We start from the raw sequence: 27056 nt of genomic DNA on the forward strand, positions 1-27056 counted from the left end.
TAAGGGTAAAAAGTCAATACTTTTATTTCTCACGTATAAACTCTGAAGAGTTTCTAAATAGAAATGTTTTCTTTCCTAAAAATAACAAAGTTATTGTCCCGTCATGCTCGTAGCCAAGCAACGGCCGCCATATTTGTTACGGAAGAAAGCCTCTCGTTTTTGTTGCTCGTATACAAAGTTCTCCTGGAATTTTGTCCAGATTGTCTCAATTTTTCAGTTCTTTCGGTGAACATCTCTACCGCCAAGATGACTGTGAGTCTAGAGGAATACTTCAGGACAACTTTTGAGGACAAGCTCCTCGTGTAAGTGGAGTTTTCTGCTGATTTTATAATGGTGCAATTTTGTAGTTTTTCAGGTCCTCCTTCAACTTCCAAAGTCATTTTGTCAACTTTACATAAATCTAACTGGTATTATGAGTTAATGAGTACGTGCTAAAATAGGTGACTTGTATATTACCTAAGAACCTATATTAGTAAATTGCAACGTAATCTCTTATCTGCCTAAATCAAAAGAATATCTAAGTACATTCATTGCAAAGTAACATTTTCTGTACTCGAATGAATATTTTATTGTATCATAATTTTTGTGTGTGTGTGAAATCCTAGATACTCTTGCAAGTCTTTATAGCAACGAAACATATTGTAATTAATATGATTGACAAATAAGTACAGATCAGGCTGGGGTACGCACCCAACGTTTTAATTCTGTGATCGGGCAGGGGATCAGTTTTGAAAGTATGACAATAATTGTAAAAATGGCCTGCAACTAGCAAAATTAAAGGGCTGCAATTAATTTCTCAGATGATAGACCCGTGCCAGCTACAGTACTGACCAGTCAAATAGCAGTTTTAATAGTAGGCCTTGCTATGCTTAGTATGCTATATATATCCTGTAATGTAACTGTCAGTAGAAGTTAAAAAGATAGCACTATATGACGGATTGGCTGGACTTTACATTTCCCTTGTTTCTTTTTTGGCTTACGTATTTCTTGACTTTCACAACACAGAAAAATGCCAGAGAGGGAGGACGACCACCTGACTCCCGCGACCCGGCTGCTGGAGAAACGGCGGGAGATGCAAGAAGTCGAGCAGGCACTCGCTGCTCAGAAAGAGGCAAGAAGTCTTCTTCTTTTCTCATCTTAAAGATTGTACTTTTGATATCCATATCCTTGTTACGACTTGTGTCTAAAGCACATGTGTGGATAAAAAGCAATCATTTTCGTTACTGCCACAAAATATTAGGGATGTTTTGGTATCCCATCTCAGTTCTATCTTGCTTTGTTCTTGGTCTCATACAGGAGTTTCAGATGAAGATGGAGAGCCTGCAGCAGAGGCGGGAGGAACTGGAGCGGAAAGAGTACCAACTCAAAGAGTCACTTCTCAAATTTGATAAATTCTTAAAGGTTTGTCAATTTCATACCGTTGTTGTAGAATTTGACTATTGTCCTTGCACCTTAAAACTGCAAATACATAGGCAGTTAAATCGGCACTACAGGTCAGGATAATGCCAAAACTACAGTAACTGTGCCTGTGCAGTTTTTTTCTTCATTTTTCAATTTTCTTTGACAATTCAACTTGACAGCTTGTGGACCACAATTGACTCATTACTATCTACAATTTGTTACAATCTAAGACCTTTTTATTTCTCCACAGGAAAATGATGCAAAAAGAGCTCGAGCAGTCAAAAAAGCAGAGGAGGAGAAAAAATTAAGTAAACAGAAAGATTCAGAAATATCAAAGTAAGTATTCGATTTGGTTATCATGGTCCTTACTTAAATCGACTGAATTCTGATTTAACTTATATACAAGTTACTAGGATGGATAGTTTGATTTAAATTGTACCATCAAATTTCATAATCATAATTCAACCTGGAACTTTTAAGATGGCCACTTTAAAACATGGTGAATTCAAAAACACAATGTAGAACAACAGTAATCCCAGTCATGCAAACAACAGATATCCATGCATATGTTCATGACCTTATTGAAAAAGTCTCTGTGACTGTTAATGTGGCATTCTTAAGAGTTCGTTCGTTAAGAGTACCTGATTGAAATATGACAGTTGGATTGAACATTGTTCTAACTTTTCTTGATACTTTTTATCATCACTGGCTTCCTACTTCATGTTAATGGATATTATCATCAACACTTATCATTGCATCTATATGGTAATAACATTGTAGGTATTACATATTGTATTTGCTCAATCTGACTCTTGATAATAAAATGGTTCTTTAGTATCTAAAATTATAATTATCTTGTTCATCAAAATTATTTTAATTGCTACTATTTTACAGGTTAGCGGAAGACGTGGGAGAGCTGAGTAAGGGTCGTGACCAGGTCCAGTCCCGGCTGGAGAAACACGTCATCTACCACCGCTACCTGGAGCGCGTGCTGGAGCAGGCAGAGGAGTTCCACGAGATACGCGAGGTCATTGACCGGCACGGAACCCTGGTCACCACTCACGTGGTCAGTATTTGGAGGTCAAAGGGATATTTATAGCTGAAAGGAAACATTTCTTCTGTGGTATGATGTTGGAAAGGACTACAGAAGTGTATTCATATTTAGTAGCATTTATTTGCCTGCTATATGTACAACTGTGTTTATGTGTAATGGTGTTAAAAATATTTTTCATCTTGCTTAAAAAATTGGTATGACTTTAGATCTTGACCAGCGAAATTTTTGGCCTTCTGGCAGCTTTCTTTGTTACTACAGTAGAGCTTTCTGCTTTTGTATCTCATATTCTTGACAAGCTATGGTCACAATATTTTGGTGATAGAATACTAGTATTAGCCTTTGTCTTTTGAAATAAGTCACTGCAGCACCCTATGGAACTGCAAGAAGTAATACGTTAAAATTAGAATGTGAATTTCTCCTTTTTCTCAGGACTTACTTGAGCGTGAACAGAAGAACCAGGATGCGATGGAGAGGGAGAAGGCGAGGCTGGCCAAGTTTCTGGAGGAGAAGAACAATGAGATCATGTCCTACAACAATGAGCTGGCCAACCTTCAGACACAGCTGGACAATGCACAGGCCTCAGCTGTCAAATGGTCAGTCTATAAGACAGTAGCATGTCAGATTATATTCAACATTTACAATCTAGATTTTCTGTCACTGTCTGAAAAAAAAGTCTCTATATATGACATACAAGTTTTAGCCTGGCATCCACCTATATTAATAGCTACTTGGTCTCTTTTGCAATATGATCGCACAGTCAAAAATTGCAAGAGAGCAAAGAAAACCTGCTGTTTTAGGTCTGGCGTAATGTTTCTTTTTCTGAATTAAATGAGCATGAGCAGAAAGATGTCTGGACTGTAGAATTGATAAGATGGCTCTGATAGTTTTGATTCAAAATTCAGAAGTTGTCATAACCTGACTATTACGAAGGAAAATTGTTAAGATTTCTTTGTTATGTGTTGGAAGTTGCTACCAATGATATATGATATCACTTCAGATTAATAGTTTTACGTGTGTATATTAAGGCTTGAGCCCTTACCGAAATAGTTTCAGACAAAGATGAGAGTAGGACATTGATATTCCATGACATTACTTGTACATTTTGGATACATTCTAACTTGTTTTGCTTTCTTTTCTAGGGAGGCCATTTGGACTCACATCAAGAACACAGCTGCAAAGAAGACACTTCTGTTGGGCAGAATCAAGATGTAAGTTTACATGGTCATAACACTGGTGACCACAATCTACACACATCAACAGTAACATCAACTCTCATAATTCCACCAGGTGCCATACCGCCACATGAGAAAAATACATTAAGTGATTTGAAGGAGATGTACCAATACAGCATCAGTAATCCTCTGAGGAATATAAACTTGAGGTATTTAGGACAAGACAACCTTGAGAAAACCTCTATAACAATTTATTTGAAGTGGCGGTATTATGGCACCCGGTAAGAGTTGATGTTACACGCATGCTGCCAACACAAAAGTTTTTGATTGTATATTACAATTGTATCTATTGCCCAATATAATTGTGGTGTGAAATGAACATTGCTGTCCCACATGTGTTGGCCATTCATTATGTAAGTCATGAATTCTGTCTAAAACATTACAAATAGTAACATTAACATGGCATTTTTATTTTTGTCTAGGGCAACACATAACCTGTTCCAGTTGGTGAACAAGCATTTGAAACAGGCTGTGGAGATGGAGAACACACATGAACAGCTGAGCAAGGTGAACATGCTGCTTATTTTTTAGACTACAGATGTTGTATACTATTAGACATGTACTATATGTACACATCACCAAAATACATGTTACACAGTTATTGAAAAAGAACTGAGTTGTTCAAAAATTTGTTTTTCCTTTTAACTGTTGTAGAGTGGAACTCATTGCTACCAATTACTGTAAAAGCATCCTTATTTGCTTAAAATAACCCTTATGCAATCATATAGCTATAGATGTGCAAAGGTTATGTGACAGTGAGATGAAATAAGCTGCTGCTGTGCCATGTGCCTGACAAGTTGGTGTGTTATGCAGTTAATAACTGCCAAGTAGATACAGATGCAGAACAGCACATCAGGGAAGACCAATAGGTTAACAAAGCATTAAAAGATATTGTTGGGTGAAATGAGATCAACTCATATTTGCAATATTGGTGGCAACAAAATGATCTTGTGACTTTTGTTAATTCCAATTGATGCAACGTGCCCATTTCAATTGATGTAAAGCACTCTACTCGGGAACAGAGTACAGCTTTTGGCAACAAAATATTTTTGCATCGAAAACAGGTGGTACTGCCATAGGGAGAATGAATGGAAAGTAAGAAAGCCAAAATGTATTATGTGATATAGAGCTTGGCTAGGGACACTGCAATCGATGGTACGTTGTGCTTTTGTTTAAACCCTACTTTTTGTTTTTTACCGTCCAGATCCAGACATTCATCTTGGATCTAACTCAGATCACCCAGGAGATCAAACGTGCGGAGACTGCTGCAGGGACAACGTCAATTTTTGGGGGTTCATCCTCATAGAAAATCCATCTGTTCAAAGGATGTTCTTTTGTACACTCCAAAACATCATTCAAACTGCGGTTGCTAAGGACACTCTGAACCTTCACTTTTCTCCCCAGCCTCTACCAGCTGCCTACCCCCTCCTTAACCAGCTTGTCTCCATCCCGACTAGCCCAGGCTTGGCTCTCAACTCCGCATGCTTGATAATCTAGCTTTCCTAGGTGTATTCTGTCCTCTTACCTTTTACCTGTAGTTACCTGTAGCTTTTACCTGCACAGTACTTTTTCCCTGCATGACTTTTCACTTTTTCTCTACATTGCTTTATCCTTCTGGTGGCTGCTTCACTCCTAACCCTCTCCCCACCCCTTCCCCCCTCCTCCCCTGCAGATCCAACAGTTCTGCCTTGACCTTAGTTCGGTGGTCAGAGACCTCACGTCAGAGTTCACCATCACGTACACAGCCACTGGCGCCCGCATGGCCGACATGCCAGGGGGCGCACCAGTACACCGTGGGAAGAGCGACACGGCCAAGCCTTCTCCCAGACGGCCCAGTCAGGTGGAGGTGCACATTCCAGGGAAGCGCCGACTGTCCCAGGTGCAGATCCACGCCCGCTTCCAGGACATCCCCGGTATCGGACGGGACAGCCCGGATACCGGCAGGCGCCGGCCTAGCCAAGCTCGACTAACCATGCGAAGGCCTTCTAACGCCACAAACTAACTAGGGCCTTCATGGTTCTTGCAAGCAAAACCTCTACATTGACAGAATACCTCTAATTCTTTTGTCCCATTTCATAGAAACTGTAGTTTGTTCTGCACTGTTTTGCATTTATCCTGCTTTTACAGTAATACGTTGAAAAGTGTTTTGAACCTTCTGGTTTCAATACTTTGTAGCATTTATTACACTCAGTCTGGTTATTGTAATCCTAAAGGAGGATCTTTGTAGTGCAGACTTGTTATGACATTAAGAGCTGCAACATGGCTACTATATGTTAAACAATAGCATCAAGCATGCAACCACTCATTGAGCATTACAATGACAATACCCCAAGCTTTGCTATGCTCTACAAAGTTATGTAGATTTCTAAACCAAAGTGCCTTTTACAGAATTACACCATTATCTTGTGAGAAATATCTGTTTGACAATAAACATTGTTATGTATTTTCTATGGTGTTCCACTATAATGTAAAAAATATGAGATTGTGTTATACATTGTATTTAAAAATATGACATGGAGACTTGGTGCAGTGTATACATGTGATTTATTCAACACAGCAGATTGTGAATTTGTATTATATCGGTTATCATCATATTCTGTGTTTATGAATTCTGATGTACTTTGTAAGAAATATTGATAAAATAATATTTGCCACTCATATACTGTCTTATGTTTATAATAAGTAATCTACACACACTGAGAATCTTTAGGCAAATGTACATGGAGAATCTATGTAAGAGGCAACAGAATTCTGTTTCACAGTAAAACAAATACTTTCATATATACATATATAATGAACAAAACCATTAACATTTCAGACTCATTCAGATAAAAATGTACATTCAAGTCAAATATTTTTGTCTAGTTTGTGAAAAGCTAAAGATTGGTTGACAAAAAATATACAGATACTGGAATTCAAAGTTTTTTTTATTGAAGAGGCAATGTTTATTTTTTATCAAAAATTGGATACACTTTGCAGCAAGCTACATGAACAGTGCAGAATTCAAAAGTAATATGATTTTAAAAATGACTAATAATCCTCCAATAAAAATGGTACCAATGGAACATTTTGTACTACTTCTTCCCTTTCTTTCCCTTCTTGCCCTTGCCTTTGCCCTTGGTTTTCTGCTTGAGCATCTTGCGGACCTTGTAGGATCTCCAGAAGGCCTGGACCACTGTGGCAGCCCGGATGGCCATCTCAAGTTCTCTTTCTTCTTGTTCCTGTGAAGCAAAAGTGATATCACTATTAGATAACGTTACAGTAAATTGATTTATGTATGTTACCAGTTGAAATAAGTAGAAACATGATGGAAAGCAGCAAAACAGGTACATGCACACACAATGTATTTCAATTTGTCATGAGTTAAACTTTATGAACTTCCTTATAGCTATTATACATGTACACACATCTGTTATCAACTGATATTCGTTTATAGCTTGAGCTACATGTAAATCATTGCCATTGTTGAGTTTTTAAGCGAAACTGCCATATATCAGTGGCTCCTGTACTGACCTCTTACTGGTAAGCTCATCTTTTTGAAAGCTGCTGACCCATTGCTTTATGTCCACAAAGGGTCATCAAGGCCCAACACAATCAAAGTTTGTTACATAGACTGATGTCTGTGTCTGTGGTAGACACCATGGGCTAATACAAATTCTGCTACCTACCTTTTTCTCTGCTGCTATCCTCTTCTCTTCCATGATCTTGGTGTACTCAGCCTCCAGAGTCTTAAACTTTTCTTCCAGCTCGTTAAGTTGGGCCTTCTCCTCCGTGTACACTGCATCCACCTCTTCGTACTCCGTCTGTCTGTCTCCCATGTCTGCGTCGTACTTCTGGATCCAGTTCTCTACTTCTGTCTCAATCTTGAACTTCCTCTGTGAGCAAGAGGTTTCATCTTTTAGCCCAACGACCCAGTAAGTTCTATATCACAAGGTGCTCCAATATTTACAATTCAAAAGGTTATCATGAAAATTTTCAAATATCTTAAGATTTTTTAGAAAAAGTGAATTTGTTTTCAAAGCATCTTGAGATAGTTTTCAAAACATCTCTAGATTTGAAAATCTCAAGATGTTTCAATTTTTTTCTCTTTTTATTGCTGTCATTATTATCTAGATCTGCTTCTAGTGTGCTTTATATTTTTCAAAACACTAAATTTTAGTGTTCAAGCTGTGAAAGGCTATAAGCATTTAGTAATCTTCTCATTCCAAAAATTAAATATGTTCAATCTTAATTACCTTTCTGAGTGCCAGCTCACTCTCCCTGTGCTCTGCTGTCAGGTTGGCCAGCTGCTGTTTCAGCTGGTTGATCTCCTGCTGCAGTTTGCCCTTCTTGGAATCTGAGTTGCGCATGTCAGCCTGTTCCTCCTTATCCGCATCCATCTTGGTCCTGCGGATGTGCTCCTCGGAGAATTTCTCGATCGTGTGAAGCTGGTTCTTAAGCTTGCGAATGTGGTCATTCCTCTTGCTGATCTGATGGTAGAAATTATTCAAATGTAAAAAAAAATTACCTGTAACAGTGCTGTAAATCTTTGAATCAGAGGAAAATCAGTATTCAGTCATGCTTCTGAAGTTGAATCTATATATTTCTAAGAGTTTCAGCGAGTTGTATTGAAATTTTTTTTACTTTTGCATGGCCCAAACCCCATTCCTACAATGATCACTGTTAGAGAATTGACAATGACAGGTGCACACCTCCATGTCTCTCTCATCTTCTGCCTCCTGTAGTTCAGCCTCCAGTTTCTCAATGATTTCAGCATTTTTCCTGTCGCGGATGGTGATGCTGTCCACGTAATCCGCCCTCTGCCTCTCCTCCAGTGGGGTCATCAACAGTCGCTCCACACAGATTTCCTTCAATTCTGCTAGACCCTGTATAACACAGAAATGCAGCTGTTTATGTAATGCAAGTAAATGCAAGTTGATTACAAGTTGATCAGCAGTAAAGAGACCCAAGATTTTAGTTTGACCAAAGTTTGTAACTTTGCAGTAATCTTCACATATCTGAGGGCTGTTATGAACATTACAAGCAGGGTTACAGTTACTTTAGTCAACAAAAAGTTAGCTTTTTACCCCAGCCTATATGCCTGTACCCCCCAACAAGGATATTTGTAGAAAACACTGATTAAGAACTTGGAACAGTTTCATAAAGTTAGTATGTCACTGAATAAAGAGACGCCATACCCCCAACAACTCTTGCTCCTGTGTTGTCAGCACGCTGTTCTCTGCCCTGACAGCACTGACAGCAGCTGGGTTGATGCTGAACAGCCGCAAGATGTTCCTTGTGGAGTGGGCCAGCTGCTGCTGTACCATCTGCAGCTTGCGGGTCTGCTGTTCACTGGCCATACTGTACATGTCGCTGCGATCTCCCGCTGTCCTAGAGGTGGTGGCACTGCCTTTTCTGCTGCCTGTTGTGAACAGCAACAAAATGTTAAATGACTTAGTGATGGAGGAGAATGAGGTCTTTTGAGGTTGTTTAAGAAGATCCGTTATCTGGATGTTTTCGACTACTTCAATACAGATTGATATATCAACCTTTTATGGTTTACACTTTATTCGATGACACTGAGTTAGATTTTACTTCAAAACAATACTGCCATACAAAATAGACTAACAAAACCTCAGATGTTGAGAAGAAAAACATTTGTCTCCTATTTCTCAAATCTGTGAAGTCAGACAATGAGTAAATATGTCACAAACTTTCAAACTAAAGTCAAGTTTTTAAATACCTGCAGATCCTGTTCTGGAACTCCCGGCCGATGACCCCCTCTCTCCCGTTGATTCCTTCGGTATCAGGAGACCGTTGAAGATCCTCTGCAGCTCGCAGTGGTGTTCTACCTCTCTCTTTAGTTCCACCCCGAGAACAACGCTAAATCTGTCCATGTTGTTGTTGACGTGAGGCAACAGAGCCAGAAGTTCTCCCCTCTTGATGGCATCCTCCAAAACAGCCACTATCCGCTGGGACTCCACCGCCGTTAGCTTCTTCCTTGCCGGGTCTAAAACTCTCAAGGCGTCCGGCTGATTTCTCTTACTCGTGCCGCCCAGGGAAGCCATGATCGGAGTCCTGCTGTGGGTCTGTTTAGAAGCTGCAGCTAAAGCAACGTCCGCCATGTTTTTTCCACAATCTATAGCGAATCCAACAACCAAAAAAACAAACTCTTGCCGCGTTAATCTGTTCCTAAACAATCCTAGAATGTGTATTCCCGCTTTCCCTTGCAGTCTGTATGAAGAAGATCCTTCCAACAACCCTGTCAACGAGATAAAGGACTTACGACGACCAACTCCTCAAAACACGCACCAACTTCTTCGCAGATCTACAGCCCGGATTGTTGTTTTACGTTGTTTGCCCTGATGACTGCGCTTGTATAAAGTAGTTCCATGACAAGTAAACACTACTCTGTCGTTCCCATTATATCCTGCGAATCTAAATATCTATGATATGAACTATAAATACGATAGTTAATTATTTTCGCCATGAAATAGAAATTATGACACCAAGTTCTTATCTTTTAGCGCAATAATACTGATTCCCAGACAGGGAACCGCCCCTTGTGAGTCTGGCGTCGCCATGGCAATCCAGGTCACTGACCTCTTCCTCCCACATCTCGCGAGACCTTATAGCTTTGCGAGATTTAGCGAGATAATAATATGAAAACGTCAGCACGTCTTTGCTTGATTGAGTGCATCAAAACTTCGGCGAATTAAGACGTAGATTCTCCGTGTTTTTCGATCCTAAACTTTATCTTTGCACTCGTAAGTATGTTAAGTCTTTCACAGATGCTGTCCTAGCATCAGTTGTAAAGTTATAACTCGCGTAAGATTAGCAGTAAAACTGCGTAATTGCCAGGCGAAGTAGTAAAGTCAAGATGTCCGACGACGACTTGGATCTGCCTTTTTACGACGATTACTTTGGGCCCAACAAACCTCTTGCTCTGAGTGACATCGATACAGCCTCCATCAACAGTATAGGTAAGGTATTATGCTGTACTTTGCAATTATTTGTCACTGTGACACTTAGTTGACTGTTTTATTACCTAATGTTACATCACATTACATAAAGGGTAATTAAATGGCGTCCATGCAAGCTATGTATTGGTTTAAGTGTTCAAAATCACTAGCTTTGTGACTGTATGCATATAATTGCATAGACGGTTAGCAAAATCTTAAAAAAGCTGGTGTAGACAATTGGAGATTGCATACTTCACCCTTTCATCAGATTCCAAAATCTTGTTGGACGGATGAAGATAGCAGAACTGAGACTGTATAGCTATATAGTAACACTGCATTGTGTGCATCGGTTTGACACATGAACACACAGACACTTTGACACACACACAGACACACACACACACACACGCAGTGTCACACACACACACAGACACACACACACACACACAGTGTGTCACACACACACACACACACACACACACACACGTGCACACATGCACGGAGATATATTAGATAACACACAGGGCCTTTACAAAAACTAAGTAAACTATGATTTGTTCATAATTATAATGAATCATATCATTTAACTGACAGTATTTTGACTGTATTAACTCTTTTTACAAATGTTACAACTTACAAGTCTTACACGTTACAGTCAAGTTCGTGGGGACCTAAGTTCACGGTAGGAGAGAAAAGGAACCACACTGTTTCCAGTTGTTGGAACATTTACATTGTGAAAAAAATGCACATGATTGCAGTGCCATGTCATCTTTGAGTGTGAGAGTTTCACTGAGATTTTGATGTGGAAACTGCACATATTACATTGATTAATACAACCAATTATTTTACAAATATGTGTTTTTTTATTTTATCAAATTCACTATCACCTACAGGGTTGCTCACACAGTTATTTCCTGTTCCTGCGGTTTGATCAGATTAAAAACCTTATCTTCCACAACAACTGTGTCCTGTACTGTAAGGTCTGAAATTATCACGGTGTTTTGTGTAAATCCACCATTTATTTTGTATTCTGTCTTTCATTGTGTTACCATCATTGTATCAACCACAAACTCAAAGATTCTGCAGAATCTTGATTTTCATTGTGCCACAAAATTAAGTGCACAAAAAAATCAGGTTCTGCAGTATGTACATGCTAGACCCTTTATGTTGATGTATTGATACCTATAGATATCCATATATATGTGTTTAGTTGTACTGTAAGTAGTTGTTATATATGTAGATCTTACGAAAGTTGCTGTACTTTTGTCGTGTCAATAAAGATTGTCTATTGTAATAATAATGTCCCCTGACTCCTCCCTGTCTTTTTCCCCCAGATTCAGCAGCATCTGACAGCAATCTGGTCAGACATCGTGGAGTCCGGAGCAGAGTTGACGAGGCACGACGACTCTGGAAGTTCAACTACCAGGAGGCATCCATATATCTACAGGTATAGACATGTGCATGGAATCATAAAGATAGTACATGTATAAGTATATGATAAATGACATGATTGAGATTTCTAGCTATATGCTGATCAGAAGTGATCAAGGATGCCTAAACAACCTCACAAACTTTATGAAATTCATTACAAATTTTATAAAAGATACAAGAATCATTTTGTGCAAAGCATGTGTCTGTGTGTTTCTGAGAATATTCTGACCCATGATGGAGGTCTAGACAAGTGAATTTTGACCTATGAAGTCTGTCATTTATGATATCACTAGCCTCGTCTTTTTATAGCCTGCCTATGATATTACTCCAGCTTGGTAGTTGTTATCATGAATCAGATATTGAAGGAAACCTTAAGAAAGTACATGATTGTATATCAAGCCCTGCCTCGTGTTTAATTACTACATGTAATCAAATTGTGAATCTGTATGAATTAAGCAATTCACTATGTCCTAAGTATTAAGCTGTCCTGAGTACATCGCCTTCTAAGGTTCTATACACATAGGTCAGTGCAGATGTGACTATATTGTACTTGTTACATAGCATTTATGAAATGATGATTATTTGCTAATTGTCTTTCACTACTTGTACAGGAAGGAGGAAACAATGACAAGTTTGACACCCATCCCCACAGTCACAAGGCCCTGCCTGCCTATCTACTGGTACATCAGACCTGGTTTTACGTCATGGACCTGGCTGTCTCCCTACTTCTGCTCGGTTTAGCCTTGTTTGAGCCCCCTGCTTTTTACACAATCAACATTGCAGTAAGTATTCTGTTGATAACAGATAAGGGTATTTCATTGACACTCTTATATATAGTATAGAGGCATTTTATTCCACTTTTGTTACTCAGTTTATGTCCAAGTGAAAAAGGAGTTGTTCTAGCTTTGGTTATATGACTGGTATGAGGGACATTGTCAACATCTTGAATGAGACATAACACTAGAGGTCCTGTGTTTGAGTAGAGCCATACCTACATCAACAGGGCTCAAAATTTATTTTTGGGATCAGGTGCACTGGTGCACCCAGCTTAAAAAATTGGGTGCACCAAAAAATTTTTGGGTGCACCACTTATATTTAAGTAGAATGTCAAAAAAACCTAATAACAAAACTTAGTTACAAGCTATCAAATTCTTACACAAGTAACATAACAGACATTTTATTATCTTTCTAACACTTAGATGTCAAGAATATGATGTATACTTATACTTGATATCTTTCCATACATAACCCAAAGAAAATATTTGGGTGCACCCTGTGCACCCACTGAAAAAAAATTGGGTGCACAGTTCCAATTTTGGGTGTACATGCACCCAGTATTTCGAGCCCTGCTCAAGAACCAACTACACTTATCAAGAGTAGGAAAGTAAAAGTGGATCAAACCTAGCTGTCTGGTCTTTAGCAACTTGTACCTTAATCATGTAATTGGTGTGTTACACTATTAGATGGTTTTGACTTACTAATTACTTAGTACATGTATGTGAACAAACAAAAACACAGATCTTAAATAGTCAGGGAATTTTTGATTTATGGCAGAACTAGAGGGCTTTTGATCCAGGAATGACAATCAAATATAAAGTGGATTTCAGATAACAAAGTTACTTTTCCCAGTTTAATAGTAGATTGGAATTGAGCACTTATATGAATTACATGTATACCTTCAAGTGCATGTATCCTTTTACAGATTCATGGATCGCTAGAACTCTTTGCCCTGGTACTACTGGGAGTAGAACTAGGTCTGAAGATGAGGTGGTTGGGGCCCAAGGCTTTTATCACCCATAAGAGAACCCTGATAAAGGTAAGTAATGTAACCATTATATTTTAGAGAAAAAGTATTTTAATTTGGCTTGATTTGATCTGGTATTTTGATGTATAGAAAACGTCAAGTGTATTTTTCAAAATATCCTGCTGTGAAAGGTTTGCTTTTGATCAAAGTCTTTTTTGTTGACTTTTGGACACAAAATAAAAAATAAACTGCAATGCAGGCAGACTTAAACTTTTATTACATAATTTGTATTAGTGGTAAAATTCTTCATTTTTCATAGGCTTTGTTGAAATTCTTTGTGATAATTTATTATAAAGAAATTTTTAGCTGGTGTGTTACGCCGAACGGCGGTTATACCAGCTATATAGATACAGAAACAGATACAGATACAGAACATAGTATTTATATCCTGTTACAGTAACAGTTGTGTTACTTTCTTTTTGTATACAATGACAATGACTGTGTACTGTAATATTTTGAGTAATCATACAGTAACAATGGCATTATCTTTAAACAGACAGTGACACTGGTGGTGATGTTTGCTGAAGCCATCATCGTACTGATACGTCAGAAGAGCCATATACGTGTCACACGTGCTCTCCGCCCGATATTCCTCATCGACTCACACTACTGTGGAGGGGTCAGAAGGTGACCAATATTGTGTCATGTAAATTCTGTAGTTTATGAAGAATGTTAAACTAGTGTAATTGGTAGCAGCCTTACAGTTGGCCTCCTGGTTTAAATTAGTTCAAATCTTCATAGAGCACCTCAGTTGTAACTGATCCCACCATTTGCAAGCGACTGGTACAAAATCTGAAAATGTGGTCCATGTCATGATCATGCCTCAAGCTTTAAGAGGAAGGGCTATCAACCCCTCCCTGTAAAAATATACCCTGCTACAGAAGCAGCAAGGAAACTTGCTTACCAATGTGCAAATAGGCACTACAACTGGTGAACAACAATGATATTGTATCTTGGAGAAAATAACGGCCCAGATTAAGGAGAGTTTTCCCTCAGAAATGACATCTAATTTAACACAGAATCTGTTTCTTAAACAGCATATCTTACACGTTTGCAAAAATTACATGTCGCACATTGTTATAGTCATGATTTCATCAGAAATTGCTGACAAACATGTTTCATACAAATTTTTTGGCTAGATTTATTACTTGGAATTAAGAATTTTGGTGATCTTTAATTTAGATTGTCAATTGCCTTCAAAATTCAGAAGTGTCACATCATGAAACTACATGTTGTACAATTTTGAATAGGATGTTATTCTAATATGTTTTTGATCAGTACATATGATTCCGTACATTTTGACAGAACGTTGCGTCAGATATTGCAGTCCCTCCCACCTATTGTGGACATGCTGGTGCTTCTGCTGTTCTTCATGCTCATCTTTGCTATACTTGGTAAGTTTACAAGTAATTGAAGTAACATTTTACCTTACAGTTCTGTTCATATCAAACTTGAGTCAAATTTGTTTATTAATCAATCTTTATTCATTTATAAATCAATTCATTGATACAACACTACAATGTAGAACAGTAAATTCTAAAAGAACATTAATCAAATTGAATGTGTTACAGTACTGTATAAATAAATTAAAATGAAAGAAATGTTCTTGAAGTTATTTAGTAAATGAATCAATCATTAATTTATCATAAAAGAATTTGTCTTAACTTAATCTATATAATATGTGTTACAAATTTAATGTGACTCTAGCATGATCATGCATGGTGCTACATGAACATGTATCTTAATTCTTAATTTAAATCTTCCGATCTGTTTTCCTGTGTAGGATTCTACTTCTTTTCCCAGAACCCAGATGACCCTGTAAGTAGAGTTTCTGCCTATTCTCACTTAAACAGAGTTGTTTTTCTTTCTGTAGATCTCATATATTAAATCTTGAGTCTGGCTAAATTTGTATCATTTTATTTTGAATAAAGCCTATTAAAGGAAACATTTTGTATATTTACATGTGTTATACAATTTACTTTTAAATTATCAGGTTTGGCCATGTACATCATGCGTGTTAAGCACTTCCAAACTGCCAAACTTTTTTCAAAATTCAGTGTCTTTTTATCAGATGAAGTCACAAACTTCAATATTTTACAAAAATGTATGTTATAAAATACTGATTACTGTTATACATTCCTCTCCTACAGTACTTTCATACCCTGGAAGACTCTTTTATCAACCTATTTGTGCTCCTGACAACAGCAAAGTGAGTAGCTGCTTATGTGTACATTTGTATGAAAATTAAAGCTTTCTTGTTGACATTTACTTAGCTTTCTGCTTATAGTGTAGCTAAATTACCGACCAGCTACTGTCACAGTCAGTAAGAATACATATTTGGTAAATGCTAGTTCACCTAAATCTTACTGTCTGATTTTACACAGTTTGTAACTGGCGTGTTATATGTAAATATTGTTTACATTAGTCAATTGAAACAAACAAAATGCATGAAATTCAGCTCTCTTCTGCTTGCTTGTGATGTAGAGTTTTAAAAGTGTTTGGGTGCAGATGAAACTGAATGCCTTTGCCTGCACACATACACACACAGCTACCCTGATGTGATGATGCCTGCATATAAACAGTCCCGCTGGTCCAGCATGTTCTTCATCCTCTACCTGTCACTGGTGCTGTACTTCCTCATGAATCTGGTCAGGAATTATTGTTGTTATTTTATGATGTATTATGAGCAATATATGAATTACCTGCAAACTAGTCTGTGAATTTAGTATAGTGCATCTTGTCAAGTTGAAAAAGAAAGCAAAAAACAGCAAGTTGGCAACACTCTTAATTTGATTATAATGAGAATGCTGTATTGCCCTAATGCTCATTGAATATCTCAAGATCATATCCTATTATGTGCTATAACAGACTAATGACAACTCTTATCATCCCGTGAGGTGCATTGTATGCTATGATTGCCACTTCGAAAAAAAGCTTTTCAATTACCATCTTGAACAAGTGGATGTCTGCATGAAATGTACACTCCTCTGGATTACAGACTAGTTGATCTTTAAATTCAACTCTTTTTTTTAATGTGGTGGTCATACCTTTCAGAATTATGTTGACATTAGTTGGCATTAGATACCCTAGCATAAAGGTTTAGAAGTTTTGTAACTCTTAAGCACACCCCTGTAAGAAAAGAAAATTTTCATAGTTTTACGTAAGAACTTGATCAAGTATGCTTCTCTTTGTGATGTGTTGTAGTTGCTGGCCGTGGTGTACGACACGTTCCTGAGTATAGAGAAGAGTAAGTTCTGTAAGCTGTTTCTACATAAACGAGAGGCAGCAGAGCGGGCCTTCAGGCTACTGGTTAGCCGACGGGTAAGGGTACTATTTAATGTTGAAAAATATTGATTAAAAGTTGATGTCTACATTCACTTTGCTCAACTGGTGGTGTATTCAGCAGTTTTATGGACCACTTTCCATGCGTTATACTACTGATTGAAAGGAAAGTGGATCATATTACCATACATCAGTCACACTCACATCCTACTCAAAAACAGGCACCGACATTGTAACAAGGTTCTTTGTTAACACCCAGAATCATGTTGATACAGGAATGGACATTTCAGTGACCATCCTCAGATGATCGCCAAAAACCAAAATGTCAGGTCTTGTGTCAACATGTGGTTGTGTGTAAGGAATCTTGTTACACAGTCATATGCTTGCCCTATGAAATCATTAAAGAATTACACTGACATTGTTCAAAAGTTAAAATTTAAGACATATATCTGAAGTTTGTCTACATGTGCCATTGTGATTGTTGATTCTGAATCAGAAGATTATTCTTAATGTGGTAGTCTTTTCATACCTGGCAGAGTTATGAGAGTTAATGTTACATGTATCTGACAGGTATTTGTCTATCCACACAGAACCCCAGTTTTGTGAGCTGGACTCACTTCCAGGGGTTAATGACCCACTACCGACCCGGCAAGAGTGAGAGGGATGTGTACCTGTCATTCAAGTCTATCAACACGAGTGGGGATGGGAAACTAAGGTGCAAAACAACAATCTTTCTTTTCTTGAAATGAAATTTATTACTAGTTTGTCACTGTAAATTGTGAAAAAGATGATAGATATTATAGATTTTAAATTTGGGTTGAAAAGTTTTGAAGGTTTATCTTGCAATTATACTGTACGTAGTTATATAAATAGTTTTAATACTGTTTCTTTGTTCCAAGTGATATTCTACTTTGGGGTATGTGTAGTGATGCATTTTATACCATTAGTTGTTCTTTGGAGGGTCTATGTTTGTGCAATCAATATGAAAATAATTTCTTTTTCTTCTATAATACAACAGTCATTAACTTTGTTTTTCTCCTCTCAGCCTGGAAGAATTCTACCGTGTCTATGAAGGAGCAAGGTTCAGCTGGAAGGTGAGTTAAGAAATGGGCCAATAGAATAAGCCAACACTCAACCAGACTATGTTTTTTTTTTAAACAGTCCTGTTAAGCCACAGCACATTGGATAGATGTGGGTAGTACTAGGATGAAGGAGAATTCTTATTACACAACCAGCAGGTACTTACATTGATTACATTTCGATGTCTCTCAGACACCTTCGTCAGAGCTTCTAACTGGAGTTCTGCTTCTCACCACTATATGTAAGCAATGTAAGTACTTACTGGTTGTGTAATAAGAATTCTCCTTCATCCTATATTCTACCAACCTGATGAAACTATTTTCAGAAGGTGGGTAGTACTACATGATGTGTTCAAGTTTGAAGTTTTCTTGATAATTGAGAAGTTTTTCTGTGTTCTAGCATGAGTCAGCTGGGGCTTGGTTTGAGGTTTGGAAGCTTCCCACTCCACTTTTCTTTGTTGCAAAAGGTGCGTATAATTTTGTGTCTTTGTTTTGTATTATACAGTACTGTTCTGTAATGTTAAACATCTTATTTAGTCATTTTTTTCAGTCACTTCTATACTTCGAACCAATGGATAGTGTTACTTTTCTTGGAATAAAATATAGTCTTACTTCAAGCTCTTCAAGCATCCCACAAACTTTATGAAACTTACAGTTTATGAAATGACTTGACAATAGCCCATTGGTGATAACTAGTACTCTTAGAATGATTAAAGAACTTACAAAAGCATTAAATCACACTCTTGTTTTGATGTATTTATTGAGTCTATTGTTGTAAATGTATGACACCTAGCTCATTTTAGACAATGAAGAAATGTTTAAACTTTATTTTCTTCATTACAGGAACCTATAAGCTGGTGACACACAAATTCTTTGAGTACTTCATTTGTAAGTTTTAACTTGATCTTGTTAATATGATACATCCTTCCTTTGTACAAGTTAAGAAAAAGTTGTTAAGTATTGTTCTAATTGTCCATTCTTCCAGTTGTTCAGCTTTAAGGTCTTTTTTATGCATGCATGAAAATTGGTACAGGTATTGTAATTGTTGTATATCATAAGGAGGAAGGTGTAAATAAATTGGAATATATTTCTATCTTACAGACCTGGTGATCAGTGTCAATGGGTGCTGGATTCTAGCTGACACCATCATCATTTCTAGTAAGTGGATTTTTATGTTTTCCTGGGTTGGGAAAAACACATTGTTTTTGCTGCTGTGCCGTCAGATATTAGCTATATGAGCATTTCTTTTACTTACACACCATGTTATTGGGCAAGCCTAATGCTATTTTTGGCTATGGGGAAAACGTTCTTCAATTATGCAAAACTGTTTCCTTTCTAGTGATTTTAACATCTGTCTTTGCCACAAAACACAGGGCCATCGATAGTCTCCATGCCAAGTACAGTAAATGTAGTGGTAATTTTGAATATTCTATTTCAAACAAGACCCTAATACTTTTCTTCACAGATGATGACAGTAAAACTGCTGCTGACCTGGAGGTGACCTGGAATGCCATTCTGTTTGTCACAAGTAAGACCATTTTTGTGTTTTATTGGCAAGTGAAAAGTGTTCAATAAAACAGACTTTTCAAATTCTCTTCATTGAGCGGTAGACAGTCAATAATAATGATGTTAGATGGTTAGACGATCTTCATATATCCAACAATGTTTCAGCAATGATTCACTTAGATTGAAATTGGGACACCAACATGGGGTCCAAGACAGTGATCAGATTATTTGACAATGCATTACCGTGTAGTTACTCTTTTGTTTATCATATAGTGCTGATGGTTTCCTTCATATACAACATAGGATATCTTTAACATTTTTTCTCTCTCTGTTTTATCCTATTTCTGGTACAGATTGGACTTAAATTCTTAACTATTTTTGTTTGCAGTATATGTTGTGGAGGCTTTGCTGAAGATTATTGGCCTTGGAGCTTGGACATATTTCCAGTCAGGATGGAATGTGTGAGTAGAATTATTGACATTTGATTACCAATTTCCCCCAATATTAGTTCTTAGTCAATACATCTGTCCTTGATGCTGAATGTCTTATTTCCTTTGGTTAGCCCTTTCTGTGGTGCTGAATATCAAATTCCCAATGGTTAGTCCTGTCCTTGGTGCTGAATATCAACTTCCCACTTGTTAGCCCTGTCCTTGGTGCTGAATATGAAATTTTATTGGTTAGCCCTGTCCTTGATCCTGAATGTCTAATTTCCATTGGTTGTCAAATTGGTTAGCCTTCCTCTATGCTGAATATGAAATTTCCATTGGTTAGCCCTTTCCTTGGTGCTGAATATCAAATTTCCTTTGTTTAGCCCTTTCTTTATGCTGAATAGCAATTTTCATTGGTTAGCCCTGTCCTTGATGCTGAATCTCTAATTTCCATTGGATAGCACTTTCTTTGGTGCTGAAATCAAATTTCCATTGGTCAGCCCTTTCTTTGGTGCTGAATATCAAATTTCCATTGGTCAGCCCTGTCGTTGGTGCTGAATATCAATTTTCATTGGTCAGCGCTTTCCTTGGTTCTGAAGCTTAAATTGCCATTGGTAAGCCCTGTCCTTGGTGCTGAATATCAATTTTCCATTTGTAAGCTCGATGCCTAATCTCTAATCTCAAATGTTCTTTGGTCAGCCCTTTCCTTGGTGCTGAATCTCACATTTCCAGTGGTTAGCACTTTCCTTGGTTCCTTATATCGATTTTTCCAATGGTTAGTCCTGTCCTTGGTGCTGATTTTCAACTTTCCATTGGTTAGCCCTTTCTTTAGTGCTGAATATCAATTTTCCATAAGTTAGCCTTGTTGTTGGTGTTGAATGTAAAGTTGTCATTGATTAGCCCTGTCTTAAGCTCTGAAAATCAACTGTTGTGAATTAAGTTTATAGCAAGCAGCACTGTACCTAGTGCTGAAAGTTATTTCTTTGAAAAAATTAAGCCCAAAATAACAAATTGTAAGGTTAAACTATTAGAGCCCAGTTTCATGGTTGAGGTTTTAATACTGCAAACTTTGCAGTGTCTAGAAACATTTCAATGATCTTAACTTTTCTAGACACAATTTTTGTGATGGTTCAGTGCTGTAGATATTATGTGATACAGTCCATTTGTTGATCATGGAAGGCTGTTGTATTGCCTTGTCACAGGTTTGACTTTCTGGTGACAGTAGCGGGGATTGTGGGAACCCTGGGACAGAACTTTGAAACAGGAGGTGACCTGGACCTGACCTTTCATTACATCCTGGTGCTTAGACCACTCAGGCTGCTCAGGTAATCATCATGACAGCACTTGCATTGATGAGTAGATTTTTTATGATGTTGTCTTTGAGTAAGTGAGCAGCTGTTTGAAGCATGTGCTAATAGATTGTGCATAAAACTGATGACTATTTGAATACGTACAGATCACACATGCTGAAATAATGTATAATGGGTTTACTGGGGCAGTCACCAGTACACTGTTGTCGTTTCTAGTTTAAACTACTTCTGTGTTGTAAATCTAATTAGTACAAGTAGATGATTGACTAACTGCCATAAGAGTCGTCTTTGTGCCTGTTAATGATACAAACTAATTCAAGTTTTAGGTTATGATGCATTACTTCATGTAAAACTTAACACACTTTGATGTGATTCAAAATCTGGTTTCTATTTTGATGTTTTTAAGGTTGTTCAAGGTTAAGAAAAGGTACAGAGATGTTCTGGGGACGTTCTTCGCGCTCCTTCCCAGGATGGTCAGGTATGTGAAATCCAACATTTGCCACTCTCTTTCCCAGGATGACCAATAATTTAAGACTACTACAGAAATGAGGGATGGGCATTCACTGGGTGGTATTTGGCAGTTCAGCTAATCTGGTTACTTTTGTGGCAAACGATTGTAATGATAGAAAGTTGGTAAACATATCTAAAGGATATACAGGAACTGGGTATACGTGTGCATGATCTAACTAATGCAGTTGAGGTCTACGTATGATATTATCTTCATGAAGTCTGAATGTTTTATACTAGTATTCTGTAGCATAAATTGAGTAAATTCCACCAGGTATAGAGAGATTGATCATCTACCAATTTGACTAGTTCATATTTATAACAATTTTAACAAAACTTGTTCCTCTTTCTCCTGTAGTGTTGCAGTTGCCCTTCTCATCTTTTACTTCTTCTTCTCCATCATTGGGATGGAGGCTTTCCATGGCCTACCCCTGGCAGACTGCTGCAAGTGAGTCTTCTGTACAATGCATGGATTGTAAACAATGTCTTGTGACATAAAATGTATTAAGTACTCTCTCCAGAGCGAATTACTTTCCAGATGGTACCCAGGCAAACACTTCATGCCATTATAAACTAAGATGTGTGACCACAAATGAAGCGTAAAGCATGTTTCTTGCAGCGCTATTCTTATGAAATGTTTTTGTTGATAATTGACTTGTTGTTATCTGCACATTTGTTTCAGGAAATTGAATAAGACATAGATTACATTTTCTTGGCATGTGTATATTGTTAATTTTATCCTTTCATTACTTTTAAAAGCATAAAACCTTTAAGTTATAATTTCTATAGTTTATAACATTGATGTTATGCCTTAATAAGGTCTGATGTAGCTGTTGTTTCCCCTTTATAGCAAATTGTAATAAGATAAAAGTGATTTTGCTACCTTATTTCACAGTGGCACAAGTCTAGCAGACTACTACAGAAATGCCTCCAATAGTCCACAGTTCTATCTCAACAACTTTGACGACATCCTCCGCAGTGGAGGTAAGTACAATGTAAATCATTCTATAAAATATCTAGAATGTTTCTAGAAACACTAAACAATTATGATGATGTAATGTGAAAAGACAGTGGTGGCTGCAGGCCTAGTACCAGAGGAGTGGTATCTATGGCAACCCAGGTTTCCACCAATAGGAAAGCAGAGCCTGCCCCATGCCTGGTGGACAGGCTGCCTTATAAGGCAGGGACATCCTGATCCACCTCCGTTGGGGCAGCACATTTAGATGTGGGAAACATAGAGCAGGTGATATAACGCTAATTCACCTTTATCCGTTGGGTAACCTATATTCGTTGTTTTCTAAATAGGATATTTAGGGACGACGTCAGTGGTTTAAAATTGCATGTTTTGAAAATACACCTTGTGTATTGCAACTTGTAATCACCGTCCGTCGACTTGATATCCCATAATACCTCGTTCTGGAAAACAACGGATATAGGTTACCCCGCGGATAAAGGCGAAGCAGCGTTATATGTACCTGGGAGCCTCAGATGTTAAACCTCTGTATGTGTAAAGAACTTTACATATACTTATTTGAGAAAGTAAGAGTGACTTGGTGAGATTGACCAAATTCTTGGGGACATTACAAGCTTATGCCTACTCTCCCATCACTTCATGACGAATGACCAATGTGCAACTTTTCTACCGCCGCTTGACTAGTCTATCCACTCCTGAACAAAATTATATAGCTTGAATAGAAAGTTGGTCACACAGGAGAAAGGTTTTAGAATCAAAAGGTATTTTTCTTTGAGTAAATAATTCACAAGTAATGTGAATAATTATGTCATTTTTTGTTTGTTTAAAAGTTTCTCGTCACTTATAATCATCAAATATACATGCTGATGAAATATACAATGCTCTTTTGCACTTAGCCAGTCAAAGATGGCATAATGTTAACTTCATAACTATTCTCTTGTCCTCTCAGTGACACTCTTTGAGCTGACAGTGGTCAACAACTGGTATATCATAATGGTAAGGTGATTTTATGAAACAGATATACAATTGTAACTTTACTGTCTATAAAAACAAACTGCATAAAAATGACAATGAGTCTGTTGGTCTTTCAAAGGCCTTTTTAACCTCCTTGCAATAATTGGTCTTTCTAACAAGAGTTGTCTTGATTTTCCAGAATGGCCATGTTGCCGTGACAACCAAGTGGACGTACCTTTACTTCATGTTGTTCTACATTGTTACCATGGTGAGGTTGATTGGCATTCCCTCCTAATGTTATGTGATACAATTAAAGGATGCACAATACACATGTACTAGTATGTTATGTATAAGTGCTGTAATATTTTATCCATGTGCTAGATAACAACATGTGATTGATCATCACTAGAGGTGGGTACATGTACAGAAAATTCAGCTCCAGGTACGGTCCAGGTCCAGAGGATCAGGTCCAGACTTGAACCTGAACCTGGACCTGGACCTAATTGTGAAGAGTTCTGAAGTAACACAAAACATTGGTCCTTTTTGCTGTTTGGTATTTTGATTTTCTGACTTTCACTGGCATTTTAAAATCATATCTTGATGTACATAACACTAACTGCCTCTGTTAACTTTTGATCAGGTTTGTAGAAACTTCTAATTGGTTCAAAATCCAGTGCACTGATTTTTTTAAGTCCATTTTTTCAGAGCAGTCCAACAAGAAAAAAATGTTTTGTACCATCTGTACACTGCACATGTACCCACCCCTAATCATGGTGGCTCTGTGCTTCCTCCAGGTTGTGTTGACCATCATCGTGGCCTTTATCCTGGAGGCCTTCCTCTTCAGGATACAGTGGGAGAGGAAGATGGATGAGAGCATTGATGGTACGTCATGAATATTAGTGTGTGTGTGTGTGTGTGTGGGGGGGGGGGTTGTGATTATTGTAAAATAACCATGGCAGTTGGCATCAATACTGACTACAGCAGCATAAACTTTGGAGCAGTGGGGTGGTGTAACACTCCTCTCTCACAAAGTTAGTGTCAACCCTCCTCTCTCATGATCTTTAACATATATCTTTTTTTCATTTATTCATAAAGTGTTATATCAAGAAATGCAAATTTCTTGATAGTAATTGAATCAATCATACAGTTTTTTTAATGAAATAAAGGGATTGGTTTTAGTCTGTATGATATAATTGCACGGGTAACTGAATAATTATGAATTTTCATAAAATGTTAAATGCATGAAGATGACCTTACCTTAGACCTTGAAGATGAGAGAAAAGTTTATCATCATGGTGAAAAAAAATCAAAATTCTTTTAATGCCTAAAAGATGAAAGCAAATTGATTGATGGCAAAAAATGAAGTTCTTTTACATAAGAAAGACGTTTGCTTCTCTCTCTGACTGATGTGAGATTTTCCTTGTTTCAACAGATGATAGAATCGAGGTTGCAGTAAGCATCAGTCGTGATGAGTTTGAGACCCACTTCCCCCAACCCTGGATACAACAGGACACTATCACACTAGCAGACAGTCTACAGACAACGGTCAGCTGAACATCAACTTTTCATATCATCTCATTAGTTTGAATCTATGTCTGGTGTGAATTAGTCTATGAAAATCAGTTCTATTTGTTGGTATGAGAAAGGAAACAGCATGTATAGAGTGCTTCATATAGAATACTATATGTAGGTACTAGTAGTTTCTTGTGCGTTCTATCTCATAAAATCATAGAAACTTAAAGACCGTGGCAAAATTTTTGGTGAAAAATTCCACTGGAGAGAAGTTAGTAGCTGATCATGACCTTTAGGACGTTGACCCCCACACCTCATTTTGCAGCTCAGTCATCTCATGGTATTGCCCCTCTCTCACATTTTCATAAAGACATTGCGTAAATGGTCATAATGATGTGGACTTTCATTATTCTTATGCTTCTTGTTTTTGTCATTGCTTGCTAAAATTTTTAGCGACCCTCATCATTTTTGTATTGTACAGAGTGTAAATAATTATGATGTAAGACCTAACTTTTGTAATGTCTGCATTTCTCACAGTCAAATTGACTGTCCTAGAAGAGTCAGACCAGTGTAGGCTGTTTTAATGCATCATATTTATCTTCGTCTACAGGACACAGTACGCTTCCGAGGTGTCCGCATGAGAACCAGAGATGACCTCAGCACACAGATGTATAGAGATGAAGTGAAGGTGAGAAATATCAGACTGTGTTCTTTAGGGTAAAGGACACTTGAACTACATGTATATAAACCTTCAATATCTATGCACTAGGCCACTAGTTGTAAGCATTCCCAAGGTTCTCTCATTCCCTTTTTACTTTTCTTCATGTATGTGAAATTTGCTGAATTTCTCTGCAATATTTAGACATTTATATGATACATGTATGTACTATGTAAATATGAGGAGAATCTTCAGTGATAATCTCTGTCTGGTATCCGACAATGACAGCACAGTGAAAACTTTGCCCAGTTTAAAAACTCACACCACATTTGCAAAAAAATTTTTTTACTATAACTGTCTTTTGAAAAGCCATAAAAACAAACCTTTATATAGTGTATCTTTCAATTCTCTGTAATGACAGTCACTGTGATTAATTTTTTGTAGGACTGGTTAAGAGAAGAGGCAGAACGACATGAGATGGAGCTAAGAAGAAGTGACCTGGAGGCTGAGTCTGAGAACAGGGAAGGCAGATCCAACACTGTTTAGGTGGACTTGCTGGATCAACATCTTTGGCAACATTTCAAATACTAGTAGTACATGACTTTGTATATGTATATGTATACAGTTGTGTGTGGAATTTTAAGTATATTTCTTTGTCTCTACCACCCCCCACCCCCATCCCTGGTTTACATATAAGCAAATGCATAATTGCAGAAGGTTACCCTAGAAGATATGCAGGTACATTTATTATAGCTGGCCAAAATGAACAAAAAATTACCAAAGAAGCAAAGCCATTTTCCAAAGCTTACCTTGAGTGTACATTAAGTTGTCTAAAAAACAATTACAATGTACAATGACAAGTTACACTTACATTTTATCTTAAGTTAGATGGTCTTGTATATCTTAGGGTGTTCATGTGTAAAGTATTGTAACAAAATATTCATTTCATCTTGCAAAAAGGTGCTACTTAAGTACATGCCCAGT

The 27056-nt window shown here is 37.5% G+C and overlaps 3 protein-coding genes across 3 annotated transcripts; 2 read left to right on the forward strand and 1 right to left on the reverse strand.

Annotated features, from left to right (window-relative positions):
• Positions 1 to 110: 110 nt before the first annotated feature.
• On the forward strand, positions 111 to 5303 carry LOC118426001 (coiled-coil domain-containing protein 42 homolog). Its single transcript, XM_035835207.1, has 9 exons — positions 111 to 302; positions 1006 to 1111; positions 1297 to 1401; positions 1652 to 1737; positions 2296 to 2467; positions 2885 to 3048; positions 3595 to 3663; positions 4110 to 4194; positions 4892 to 5303. Exons 1-9 carry the CDS (start codon positions 247 to 249, stop codon positions 4991 to 4993), a joined length of 945 nt encoding a protein of 314 aa, XP_035691100.1. The 5' UTR covers positions 111 to 246; the 3' UTR covers positions 4994 to 5303.
• A 927-nt stretch (positions 5304 to 6230) lies between these two features.
• Positions 6231 to 10003, reverse strand: LOC118425995 (dynein regulatory complex protein 10-like). Its single transcript, XM_035835200.1, has 6 exons — positions 9410 to 10003; positions 8865 to 9088; positions 8379 to 8552; positions 7923 to 8156; positions 7356 to 7562; positions 6231 to 6908 (listed from the first exon to the last, which is right to left on the reverse strand). The coding sequence occupies exons 1-6, from the start codon at positions 9789 to 9791 to the stop codon at positions 6762 to 6764; spliced, it is 1368 nt and encodes a 455-aa protein (XP_035691093.1). The 5' UTR covers positions 9792 to 10003; the 3' UTR covers positions 6231 to 6761.
• A 290-nt stretch (positions 10004 to 10293) lies between these two features.
• On the forward strand, positions 10294 to 26854 carry LOC118425979 (two pore calcium channel protein 1-like). Its single transcript, XM_035835171.1, has 27 exons — positions 10294 to 10649; positions 11963 to 12075; positions 12671 to 12841; positions 13762 to 13875; positions 14360 to 14490; positions 15169 to 15257; positions 15647 to 15681; positions 16014 to 16072; positions 16412 to 16511; positions 17068 to 17184; positions 17736 to 17860; positions 18191 to 18239; positions 18625 to 18691; positions 19068 to 19112; positions 19326 to 19382; positions 19690 to 19752; positions 20119 to 20191; positions 21361 to 21483; positions 21875 to 21946; positions 22334 to 22423; positions 22871 to 22959; positions 23898 to 23944; positions 24102 to 24170; positions 24697 to 24784; positions 25335 to 25447; positions 26025 to 26102; positions 26517 to 26854. The coding sequence occupies exons 1-27, from the start codon at positions 10547 to 10549 to the stop codon at positions 26616 to 26618; spliced, it is 2382 nt and encodes a 793-aa protein (XP_035691064.1). The 5' UTR covers positions 10294 to 10546; the 3' UTR covers positions 26619 to 26854.
• The last annotated feature ends 202 nt before the right edge of the window (positions 26855 to 27056 follow it).

This window comes from Branchiostoma floridae, chromosome 11, assembly GCF_000003815.2.
Source record: "Branchiostoma floridae strain S238N-H82 chromosome 11, Bfl_VNyyK, whole genome shotgun sequence".
NCBI lineage: Eukaryota > Metazoa > Chordata > Leptocardii > Amphioxiformes > Branchiostomatidae > Branchiostoma > Branchiostoma floridae.

Excerpts from the sequence above, each read along its gene's own strand:
- LOC118425979 (XM_035835171.1), top strand. The coding sequence starts at position 10,547 with ATGTCCGACGACGACTTGGATCTGCCTTTTTACGACGATTACTTTGGG. Across the intron at positions 15,258-15,646 it reads GCTCATCTTTGCTATACTTG|GATTCTACTTCTTTTCCCAG; the intron begins GTAAGTTTACAA and ends TTTCCTGTGTAG. Across the intron at positions 25,448-26,024 it reads CAGACAGTCTACAGACAACG|GACACAGTACGCTTCCGAGG; the intron begins GTCAGCTGAACA and ends CTTCGTCTACAG.
- LOC118426001 (XM_035835207.1), top strand. The coding sequence starts at position 247 with ATGACTGTGAGTCTAGAGGAATACTTCAGGACAACTTTTGAGGACAAG. Across the intron at positions 1,112-1,296 it reads CACTCGCTGCTCAGAAAGAG|GAGTTTCAGATGAAGATGGA; the intron begins GCAAGAAGTCTT and ends GGTCTCATACAG. Across the intron at positions 3,664-4,109 it reads CTGTTGGGCAGAATCAAGAT|GGCAACACATAACCTGTTCC; the intron begins GTAAGTTTACAT and ends ATTTTTGTCTAG.
- LOC118425995 (XM_035835200.1), bottom strand. The coding sequence starts at position 9,791 with ATGGCGGACGTTGCTTTAGCTGCAGCTTCTAAACAGACCCACAGCAGG. Across the intron at positions 9,089-9,409 it reads TTCCAGAACAGGATCTGCAG|GCAGCAGAAAAGGCAGTGCC; the intron begins GTATTTAAAAAC and ends TGTTCACAACAG. Across the intron at positions 8,553-8,864 it reads AGGAGCAAGAGTTGTTGGGG|GGTCTAGCAGAATTGAAGGA; the intron begins GTATGGCGTCTC and ends TGTGTTATACAG.